The 12,197-nt window shown below is 34.0% G+C and overlaps 2 protein-coding genes across 2 annotated transcripts in view; both read right to left on the reverse strand.

The window, feature by feature from the left end:
- Window positions 1-818, reverse strand: part of rad50 (DNA repair protein rad50) — a 37,681-nt gene extending 36,863 nt beyond the window's left edge. The window contains exon 1 of the mRNA XM_014435669.3: window positions 708-818. The gene's annotated coding sequence lies outside the window, so the exon portion shown is untranslated. The remainder of the gene's footprint in view (window positions 1-707) is intronic.
- Vta1 (vesicle trafficking 1) lies at window positions 446-8,861 on the reverse strand. The gene is made up of 5 exons (XM_014435678.3): window positions 8,644-8,861; window positions 8,347-8,569; window positions 6,806-7,044; window positions 965-1,117; window positions 446-889 (listed from the first exon to the last, which is right to left on the reverse strand). Exons 1-5 carry the CDS (start codon window positions 8,747-8,749, stop codon window positions 735-737), a joined length of 876 nt encoding a protein of 291 aa, XP_014291164.1. The 5' UTR covers window positions 8,750-8,861; the 3' UTR covers window positions 446-734.
- Window positions 8,862-12,197: the final 3,336 nt, after the last annotated feature.

Raw genomic sequence — 12,197 nt, forward strand, 5'->3', positions numbered from 1 at the left:
TGTTTATCTTCTAAATGTAAGTATAGATGTATTGTGAATGGTTATGTATTGAGTGTGTACTGGCATACCTTGGAGGTCATATAACCCCATTGATTGTGCAAAACCCAGCTGGACGACAATATTTTCTTAAATAATATTTTAAGAAAAATAATTATTCAATAAAAGGATAAAAATCACGTTGTTTTAATTTAGAAACTTCAAATTTCACCATATTGAAGGCACTATATAAGACCATGAAGAAACTATTCATTTATCTCAAAGATATTAATGTAAACATATTCAAACGTATCAAAAGTAAATCAAACATTAAGGGAAATAAATATTATTAAATATTTATTTAAAATTGGTGAATATTTAATTATATTTAGCACACACCAAAATAGCCAAGTTCTGTAGATAAAGCTAATGAATATTGAGCATAAGGGTTGAATAATAGAGTAGAATATTATGAACTTAACGAATTTTAATTTCAAATCATTTATAAAACAATAATAATAAAGTTATTAAATATTAATAATTCAATGATCGCTACTTACAAACGTTCACAATAAAACTAATTACATTATATTGTATGCAGATGAGAGAATACTTGCAGAATTAAGCAAAAAAATATTTTCAAAGTAAACATTTGTACAAAAATGTAGAAATATTCTATGGCTGGTAAACAAAAAAAAAAATGTTTAAGACAATGAAAATCAAAAACATACATATTTTTTTATTCATGGGTAGATTGGTTATTTATCCTGGCCAGTTTTAAGTAACCTCAATGCCTTTTCCAAATTATTAATTGCTTCTGGTATATCATCATAATTCAGAGCACTGCCAGCAAATTTGCAATATTTTTGAGCTTTAGATATCAATGCAGCATCCAATTTGGTATTTGAAGTCACTGTTAAACACATTAAAAAAATAAATACAACTTTAAAATTAACAGGATTATTTCTAATTATTTGAAAATATATACCTGAGACATTGTCTTGAGAAGGATAACTTGTAAAGTTAGTATTGAATTGTGGAGCAGGGGTGATGTTTTGTGGAGAAACATTTTCAGGTTTCACTGCAGGAATAGATGGAGAAGAAATAGTTTGTGTGATGTTTGAAGATGGAGGCTGAAAGCCTAAAAGCAAATTTGTTTTTTCATTATAATCAGTAACATTAAAATATATATAGATGTAGAAGTAGAATACAGATGTAGCAGAGGAAATTGAATTAATTTATAGTAACTTAGTACTAATTATATACCAAAACCAAAATCCACCAGTTAGATGATGATCAAGAAAGATACAAGAATAGTAGGAAAACTTTATTAGTGATCAATGTTTCACCCCACTTGGCAGGACTTTATCAGGACTGAGTTCAGAAAGAAGAGTGAATAATCTAATGATTGATTATGAACAATTAGCGGAGTCTATCGTTACTGATGGGGCCATTAAGTGGGCTGTGGAAGAGCTCAAGCCTTATATGGCCCCGGGAACAGACGGTATTCTCCAAACCATGCTTAAGGAAGGACTCAATATCCTACTCCCCCAGATTAGGACACTGCTTACAGCCTCTCTGTCACTGAGATATATTCCAGAGACATGGAGGAATCGACCTATTAGTTTATCCTCCTTCCTATTTAAGATCCTGGAGAAGTTGGTGGCAGTTTTCCTTACAAGCAAGGTGCTACCAACCCTTCTTCCAAGATAGCACGCATATCTCCAGGAAAAATCAACTGAAACTGCACTCCTTGGTTGGGAGGATTTAAAAGGCCGTATCACATAAGGAGTCCGCTTTAGGACTATTTCTCGATATAGAAGGGGTATTCGACAAAAACAAGGCTTGAGGCAGTCTGTAAAGACTTATTAGACATTTCTGCCCCGAATGTGATCATCAGCTGGGTCAGATTTGTTCTTAATAATAAAATAATTGTTGTTTTGGAAGACGGTTCTAGGCTACAGGTGCAGGTAGTAACTGGATGCCCTCAGGGGAGTTGCATCTCACCGTTGCTATGGTGCCTAATTATGGATAGCCTATTGAGAAGACTTGAGGACGCTGGGATTTTCGCACAAGCCTTTGCTGACGATGGAGTGATCATGAGTACCATCATGGAACTAATGCAAGTCGCATGTAATGTAGTACAGACATGGTGTGTACAGACGTTTATGCCCTGAAGTCACTAGCTGTGAAAGTACTGGCATCACCATCTTTTCAGATAGTCTGTCTGGCCTTCAAACCTTGGAGTAACCTAGGGTCACCTCTACATTGGTAAGAGAGTGTAATAAAGCCATAGGATCACTAGTGTGCTTAAAGAAGCTTCAGCTTGTGTGGGTCCCATGACATAAGGGAATCATAGGTAATGAGAAACCTGATCAGCTTGCTAGAAACTGAGGCTGAGCACCCTCCTATAGGACCAGAACCATTCCTAGGCATTTCTAAAAGGCATCAGAGAAAAGCAGTTCTTGACTGGACATGGAAGAAACCAGGTAGGGAGAGGAGGGACTGTATAGTGCTCAGACAGGCCAAGATTTTAAAAACTAAACCCTCTGCTTCTAAAACTAATTGGCTGCTGGGCCTAAGCAGATACGAACTCTGATTATTAATAGGAGTTCTTACAGGTCATTGCAGACTTAGAAGACATCTTAAGATATGTGGATTAGTTCATTAGAAAGTCAAAAAGGTTCGATATAGAGGAATAAGATACATAAAAGAGCCATTCCATTGGTTTATCTTGGGGATGGCAAAAAGGACCAATAGGCCCACTTGCCGGACTTGACCCCCCATCATTACCAGTACCTTCAATAAAAAATACAACATGTAAAGCAGTTAAAAGTGAGGATTTTCAATAAGATATATTGCTTATGCGGTTAAAATTTAATTCCTTTTTCAAATTTGTCAATAAAATATATCCTTTCATGTAGGGAATAAAAATGTGGAGCAAACATAACAATTTTTTTTAAATAAACATTTTCATTTTTTAACAGAAAGTGATGTTTTCATTATGAATACATATAATAAATAGAAAGAGTAAATAAGCTCCTTCTCACAAACACTTATCAAGATGGCTAATTAGATTTAAAAAAAAAACAAGAGATATGATCAAAACAAGGGAACTCCAAGAAAGGCCCACAAATTTGAAAATATGGAATGGCTATGATATGACCTACCTTATAAATGGTAATTCTCTGAAACACATTCTCCACCACAGGAAGTAGACTATTAAACCATTTCCCCTCCTGCACCCCAATAGTTTACTTTTGCCTTGGGCTGGTTTGCATCTTGTTGAATATGTTTTAGAACAATACACGTTAAAATATGGCTTCTATCCATGTCACCCATGTTGCATAGAGGGAATGTCAGTGAATCTGCAATGCCTATTCGATGGAGGTGTTTTTGGAGCTGATCATGTCTTGTTACTAGGCGGAAACAAGTCACTCTCTCAGCTCTGCCAAGATTGCCAGGGATTCCTTTATCCTCATTCAGTAGGCTCTCCGACTTCTTACCTTCTGCTTGAACTTTGTACCTGGAGCTTTCCCTGTCCTTACAATGAGAACTTTTTATAGATTACACTGTTCTGTAAGAAAATGTTCGAACAGGCCCATTCTCCACACAACTGAGCTTAGCCAACAAGTCAGCTTGTTCATTGCCAGGTATGCCAACATGGCCTGCATATATCCATTGCAGAATACTTCCTCTTTTCCACAGCTATGTTTCTATACTTTTCTTGGATCACTAGGTGTTGATAATTTTTGTGTTATAGCTTGGGAGTAACTGAAGATTACAATGTTGTCATCGCTGTCAATAGTGGCTTCCGTCACAAGATAAATAGCCTGCATTTCTCCTCATAATTGCCACATCCAGTGGATTTCTCCAACAGGAAATGACAGTTGAAAGTTGCATGAGTAAACACCTGCTTCAGCTTCCTTGTTAATACCTGAAACAGACCCATCGGTATAAATATGCAGCCATTGCTCTATGGGGTGAAGCTTATAAATAGTGTTTAGAGCAGCAGTTCTAATCCTGGGTTCAGAACAATTCTTCCTGATCCGACCACATGGCAGTGTTTTCTTAGACTTCAGCAGTTTCATGCTTTGGTATGTAGGAGATTCTTATATTCTGCCTTTCATTGGTTGGTAGGTCTATGAAGCATTTCCTCTGCTTTTGAAAGAAAAGTGCGATGGGTCTTAAATCTTTCATTTGCATAACGAAAGCCAACTGGTGATCACCTAATCATATTAGCTTTTCATACAGATACAGAGCAGATTTCTCTCTGCTATCCTAAAGTTGTTTGAGACCAGCTTGGAGATCCATAGCTGTGATGGGGTTTCAATTTCACTCCGCCAGTGATTATCCATAAGGCTTGATTTTTAACTTTGTATAATTTTCCTAACACTGCTTTTGAGTAGGTTATTTAAAGTTATCTCTATACTCCACATTAGGTCGTAGTCATGATTTCTAGGCTGCCTAATTAGCATGTTTTATCAGTCCTGGTTAGTTTTTCATCTTTAAAGTATAGATGAACCATGTTTTTTAGTGCTAAGACTAACTTAAAACACAATTACTCATGGATTAACCGTCATTCTATTTTCTTTCACCCAGTTTTTTAGTGTGTTCATAACTTTATTTTGAGTTTCTTCTGTACCGTTCATACTAGAACTTATTCTCCGATTACCAGGTCATCTGCAAAAAGAAGTACTTGGACCCCAGGGTGGTTAATCATTATCTTTTTAACTAGGTCATTTATCATTATGTTGAATAAATATGGACTAAAGACAGAGCTCTGTGGTACAACCTGTTTGGTTTGCCAATAACTGGACACTGTACTACCATTACGGACCTTAATAAATCTCTGTCCCAGGAAAGATTGAATCGAATTCATGAAAAGAGATTGCCACTGATACCCATATATTTCAACTTAGAATTACTTTCAGTATTATTTTGTAAGAGTTTGGGCAATTTGGTCTACATTTGGACATAGACATTCTCTTTATTCAGAATTTTCATATCTCTCCTGTAATCCTCCAAGTTTGCCCTTATCAGATTTCAACAAGGAAAACGGGATTCCCAGGGTTCAATGTATAACGTATGACTTTCAGCTTCTACCAAAAGGATTTAGTGACCAGCTCCACCCAGAGGTGAACTGAGATAGTGTTTAATTTTCCGCATGAGTGATGGATGGCATAGGACAATTTCAGGATGTGTCTGCTCACCTTTATAGGAGAGAAAAGTTGGTTGCTTCTGCACATAATATATAAAATCAAATTGTCCCGAATAGATAAAATCTTCAACTACATCACCAGCCTGATTATTCATTTTATAAACCCAAATGCATGAGTGTGCATTAACATCTTCCATCAGTAATGAGTCCCCAGTCTTCCAGATGCAGTTTGTTTCCCGGAAGATTATAGACGACATAGATCTTCCTCATATATTATATGATATTGTACATACCTGGTACTCATTTAGCACTATCCAGGGGACAGATGTATCAATGATACTATCCCCTTTTCAGAAACCTTCTTATAAATGGGAATTCTCAGAAAAAGTCCCTTTCAGAGCCCACTAACTCTCCAATTCTATTTCACTCACCCGATGTTATAGATAAGCTCAATATTCTGTCCATATTCAGTTATTATCATAGATTCAAACTTGTAAGGGCAAATATGCATGCTCTACTAGTGGGAATTAATGATCCCCTGGTTACGTGAGTTCACTACATAGTGCAATTATGAGTGACAGTGCACCGGGGAGAAGAAGACCAACCTCCTATATCAGTACGATGGAATGAATAGGGAGAAATGAGGAACGTTGCAAGAAACAGAAAGGCATGGCGCCCATAGCTAGAATCACCCCCATGCTGAAAGGTGAATATGGATGGAAAAAGAATAATTATAGGCCTGATAATATTCTAATGAAATTAATAAATAATCCTGTCTTCCAGTTCTTATTTAAGTTATTTGTTATATTTGCAATTTTTACTTCAAAAATTCCTCTTCACATTATTTCTAGAAAGCTGTTAAATGAAATTTCAAGTCCTTTTTCACCTGAAGACTACTACCTGATTCCTCTGCACTCAAAAAAATAAAAAAATCAACAGAAGATACAGCGTAAATCCTAGCTCTCAGATTTCAGGGAAGGTTGTATTACAATCATATAATATTAAAAGCTGTAAACACTTATATTGACAAAGGCAAAGAAGGGTGTAAAATAATGCTAAATAAGTAAAATAATGCTGGTGTCTGTCACAGTTTTTCTTATTAATTACATCTCAATAATCTTCGAGCTACAAACTGTATTTTGATTATATCTTTATTTCTGATGATATGACTCAGATTCTTTCAACCAAAACTATTTGACGGCATACAACTACACTTGAACTAATGGGATCACAAATGTGATTTATCTCCCCCCACCACTAGAAAATATTTGAAAATTAGATTGCTTGAATTTGCATTTATCATCTAAAATCTATCAACCAATACTCAAACCTCAGAAACGTTTTGTCAAAACTATAAAAAATTTCTAACAATTAGCCCTCACAAATAAGTACTGTCAAGTAGTACTTTTCCATGGACTACTACCAGGGTTATCAATAACTACTGGTTGGGGACTACTGTTTTTAATGAAACATCTTTGACTAAAAAAACTGACTAACCAGTCAAGGTCGAGGATTTTAAAACTAAGTGTAAGGAATGTAGTTAGACATTGACTACAAAATGTTGTATGGATGCAAACATGAAGCATAACTACTTAGGATTTTTGATTTAGGGAGATTATCATGTTAAAAAAAAAATTGAAAATATATTGCTAAATTACAAGTAATTACCAATATTGGGTTGAGGAGTATTATTAGAAGTTTCAGTGAAATTATTCAGGAAGTCATTTTCTTTTTCTGAATCCATTGGGCCAGGAATAGGTGTTTCCCCATTCTTCAAACAATTATGAATATATGCTGCTTTCCACTTGGCATACTTGCAGTTCCTTGCAATTTCATCAGTATGTTCACCAAATGTTGTCAAAACATCCATTAACATACCTGCTGTGTAAAATGCCTTGACAACATTTCTATCAAACAGAAATTAAAAAGAAACATTATAAACAAATTAACATTATGGTCTATTCCTTCTTGATGACACAAAAAGTAAGAATTTAAGAATAGAAAGTCTTATTATAGGTCACTGAACAACTTACATTCATTTACAAGTAAACAACAAGTAAATCTACCATAAAATCAGCCAACGACTAAATTTACCTTTAGGAATAATGAAAAATAATGAGGGATGAAAACATATTGTTTCCAACAGATTAAGTTTAAAAAATGAAACAAAGAATGAAAAAGTGAATCCTAGTAATTAAATGGATAAACTTTATTTATTCATACACTGTTGAGTCGGAGGAAAAAGAGGGCCATACCTAAATTTTTTTTATTTTAAATTAATCAGCAATCAATTCTGAAAACTAGCTTATTTCCTCCATTTTGATAGTTGAATATAATTCAATTTTCAATTATTAAGTTTTTGGTAACAATACACAAGTGTAATTCTAGATGCCATGTGGGCTTGTACTCTCTTATATGTGAGGTCCTAATGTTAAGAATTGTAACATTTTATAGATAATATAACTGCTTTAATTGGATCAAAGCTATTGACTTGTACTCTCTCAAAACAGCTAAACAAACACCCACCAGGGCTCTGTTTCATAATGAAAGCTAACAGTATTAGTTAATAGTACAAGTGTTGAAACTAGTGTGGTAACTATACTAATACTTATTTTCTTCATGATAGGGATGACTATTATTGATATTACAGGAATTAAAAAATACTAAAGTACAAGTTACTATTGTACAAGTCAGTGGAATTGAATTAAGATAAATCTAAAAGACTAATAGTATTAGTTTGTACTTTATTATGAAACAGGGCCCAGGTGTTCTGCTGAGCTCTGGTATAAAATCATATAAATACGATTCACTTTATGGTGTCAGGTTATAACTGACAACGATCATTGACCATTTTCTTATTGTGTTTGAGTACAGCCCACAGCCCTACACCCCCAGAGTGAGTGGTGAACTTGTATCAAGTTTTTTAACAATATATGGAGGTTATGAAACTATAGTTGCATAGTATATATGAGGCAATAGCTGCCAAACTGTCTTCTTATAAAAGATATTAATTAATATCCAGGTTAGGGAAAGCCATTGAAACAACTGATAAACAATTTTTGTTAGATGGGTGTTCTGGTGCTCAAATCATAACTTAAATAAACTAAAGAATCACTCTTTCAATGTTTGACAGCTCCAAATTTTAAACTTGTCCCATATTAATAGGTTTTCACTGTTCTAAAAAAATAAATAGATGTAAATAAACAAACTTGTTAAACACAGCAGCTCTGTCTTGACTATCTGCCCATGTAAATAGTTTCAATGCATAATTTTCTAAATGAGCTTGGGCTGCAACATCATTTGTAATGGCTTCATTATCAGACAGCAGTTGTTTCTGCTTTTCAAGCCAATCCATTAAAGCAACAAGCAAAGCTCTGGCATCTTCTGACTTCTTGTCTATTTTTAATGCATTTTGCAGGGCATAAAGCCGACCTAATATATTAAAAAAATGAATAATAATTCTAAAATGGAGTTGATAGAAGGTTGACAAAACATTTAAAACTTACACCAATAAGTTACAACAGGATCCCTTCCTTCATGTTCAGATGCAGTTTTTAAATAATGCTGAATTACCTTTAGGGATTGCGGAATAGTTGGCAAAGTTAAAGCCATTTTAATTTAAAACACATAAAGATGTTTAGTAAAAATTAATTAAATAAACGTCAAACTCATAAAAGATATTTTTGACAAACCAACACTTAAAGCGTACCATTCAGTAATGACAACAAAACTCACTCAAAGAGAAACAACTGCGTATTAAATTAAAATATCGTAAATTTAAGACAATTAATATGATTATCTGTCACAATATCATGATAATAATTAAAACAAATTCTAAAATCGGCGAATGGTCTTTTTAACTGCCAAGCAACATGACTTCAATTATACCTGTTATCATCAAATAACATAAGATAAAACATAATTATACCTTATATCCTAGTTAGTAATAAATTTCAATTCCTGGCCTTCTTTTGACAGGGAAACTTGGGACTGATTCGTTTTGTTCTTTATCCGTTGAGAAAGAGAAAAAAACCTTCGATGATGTCTATGAGAAGATCGTTACGAGTTTTTCATCCATTATCGTCCAACAGAGGGCCCCAATTACTTGAGGCATAATGACACTTGAGAAATCTCTTTTCACATCCGAATTTGGCAGGAGCACGATCCTATATACGTCATAAAATCATTTTTAGTATTTCGACCAGTGTAGTCTGTACCTCAATGTACACTAAAGTTAAAACAATCGGTCGATAATTAGCTCTCACCCACACATCTCAGGAGGCAGTTCAGCTGCCAAATATGAGATTTGATGATATGTTCAGAGAATGTTCTTTCACTACACTTTCAGTTATTGGGAATGATGAGAAGTCTGGTTTGATATTGGCTACCGATTTAACAAAGACTTGCTTATTGAAAGCATTTAGAGATTTCTCTTTACTTGGGACCCTGTAGCATCTCTAAATATACTTTTTCTAACTTCTATATCATCCTTGGTTGAGTAAAGTTCTAAAAAAACTGAAATTCCTGTACGTTAAAAAATGTTTGGTGAATCACAGCTTACTCGTTCGGAATGTTGTGCTGAGATGGGATCGTACCCAGTGTAAGTGTGTAGAAATAAAATGTCTCGCGGCACTTAATCTGAAGTGGAATAAAGTTTTTATGTTTCCATTTCCTAGCTTGCCGTAAATTATTTTCTGGTCACCGGGTATTTTGGCCATCAATAGAACTGTTAGGTCAACATCCTTACCAATAACAGTGATGGAGTTGGTATGTAAAAACTCTGCAGCCGAGGCTACATTGAGGAAGTTCGCTCCATTCTTTGGGTGGTGTTCTTATTCCACACACCTGTGTGGCCTTCCGCATGTCAATTAGCCGTGGATTGTAAATAAATTGATTTATAAAAAAAAAAAAAATTGTAAATTAGTAAATAAACTAATTGATGAATCACAAAAAGCAGCTACTAGCGGGTTTATTTTGAGAAACACTATATTGTTCTTATAATAAAAACGTATTTTTTTTTTAATTTATCGATGCATCAAAATTATAATTTGCGTTGCAAACATCATATTTGAAGCATAAAGATGCTCTAATATTACAGTTTATTCGATAGTTATTTCCAGAATCATATAGATGGAGCAGGGCCAGAAGGGCTGAAGCCATTGAGTTCATGACTCTGGGATGCTTCATAGCTCCACAAGTAATCCCCTCTCCCTATACTATTACTATTGTTACTCCTCTTCTGCGAAACATGTTCTCTTCCTTATAATCCATAGTAGAAATCGAATGGTTATTGTATATTTATTTTAAATTTAGGTCTTTGTATATATTGTAAATTAATTTTAGGAGGTTAGGAAAATAAAAAGGCCTCATCTCCCCATATCTTTTGGTAGAGTCAAGATTTCTCAGTCTGATACTAAAACAGATATCTGGTACAATCTATAAATACAGAGGTTGATCTGCTCCATATTCCTCCACTCCTCTTTTTCTTTTCCTTCCTTTTTCTCTTGATAAGAATCAGGTTTGTGCCAATACTCTATTTTCCCTCTTCTTCCTAGCTTTCTCTTGACTAGGCTGAGGTTCATACCAGTCCTCTGTTTCCCTCTTCTTCCTAGCTTTCTCTTGACTAGGCTGAGGTTCGTACTAATGCTCATCTCCCTTCTCCTCTCAACCAGGCTGAGGTTCATACCAATTATTCTCTCTCTCTCTCTCTCAAAATTGTTTTACACTACATTAATAAAATTAAATAATGCAGTGTAAAACAATTTTGAACTATGATTATATAGATGAAATGATTTCAATAGGGAAATTGTGGATTGTAAAGACAATTGTGCATGACTATGAGACAATTGTCCCTAAATGTTTTACAATAAAAAATATAGAATAGATTAAATTCATCTTGGAAGTTTTTCCACCTCAACAATTTAAAAACATTTTATGTATGTTTTTATTAGATTTTCAAAATAATATTTGTATATGATATTGCATATTAAGCTCTATTTTGGGCTTTATTATCATAATGCATGCGGTAATAGTGAAAAAGTAAGAATGCTTCAAATATTTTTAAGCAGGAAAAGTTTTTTTGTTGTTGAAAACCCTGTATGATCAAAAACTTAAGACAGATCACTACTAAATAAATATTTTATATTAAAATTAATGTAGTATTTAGGCGCTCTATTTTGTTTATGTCACTCCCTAGAATAATTTTTAAAGTTTAAAAAAAAAAAATGATATTAAGAAAACTTGATATTATGCCTGTGCCTGCTTCGTGATATCAATGACAACTCCTTGAGGGCCATAAAAAAAAAAAAAAAAAAAAATTGGAGTTCATAACTATCAAACGACTTCAATTTTCAAAACCTTTTTATAGCTAAGGACCACATTTGTAGAAGGACCCATATACACATGCATGATTTTGGTTTGTGTTCATTTTACTGAAGCAAAGCTGAAAGTCTGTTGTTAACATTGTTCATGGTATTCAAAAGTGCTGGAACAGACTATATTCAACAATTTTTCCAATAAAAATTACCAAATACTGAAACCTGACCTTAAACCAAGCATTAAGAACCTAAACCTAAAGTCAGTCCCTCTTTTAGGGACACCTTTGGTAGATCCAGTAGAACATGCAGCTTCTGCACTGTAGATCAAGGTGAGTCTATACTGACCAATGTACTTAGCAGATGTTTAAGAAATGCTGTAATATTTTAGGGCTATATTATAGTAATTTAATAATATGGTAAAATTATATAAAAGATAAATATAATTGCGTGCCTTGATATTGTGGCATACCAGTTTTTATAGTTTTTTAGTTTTTACACCAGCATACGTGTTTGAGTTTTACAAACTCCGCAATAACTAAAATTTTAAAAACCCTAACTTTACTAAGTTTTATGCTTTTTTATTGGGATAAAGAAGGTTCTGTTACTACAGATCCTTCTTTATCCCAATAAAAAACACAACTGTTCAACCCAAAACCTGTCAATTGGCCTTCCACAAGGCTCCTGCCTTTTCTCTACCTTATTTAAAGTGTATTTCTTAGACCTTCACTCACATCCGTCAGTAG

Source organism: Halyomorpha halys, unplaced genomic scaffold, assembly GCF_000696795.3.
Source record: "Halyomorpha halys isolate HHAL.00 unplaced genomic scaffold, Hhal_1.1 Scaffold1644.1, whole genome shotgun sequence".
NCBI classification, from domain to species: domain Eukaryota; kingdom Metazoa; phylum Arthropoda; class Insecta; order Hemiptera; family Pentatomidae; genus Halyomorpha; species Halyomorpha halys.

Excerpts from the sequence above, each read along its gene's own strand:
- Vta1 (XM_014435678.3), bottom strand. The coding sequence starts at position 8,749 with ATGGCTTTAACTTTGCCAACTATTCCGCAATCCCTAAAGGTAATTCAG. Across the intron at positions 8,570-8,643 it reads TCCTGTTGTAACTTATTGGT|GTCGGCTTTATGCCCTGCAA; the intron begins GTAAGTTTTAAA and ends TTAATATATTAG. Across the intron at positions 890-964 it reads TTCTCAAGACAATGTCTCAG|TGACTTCAAATACCAAATTG; the intron begins GTATATATTTTC and ends TGTGTTTAACAG.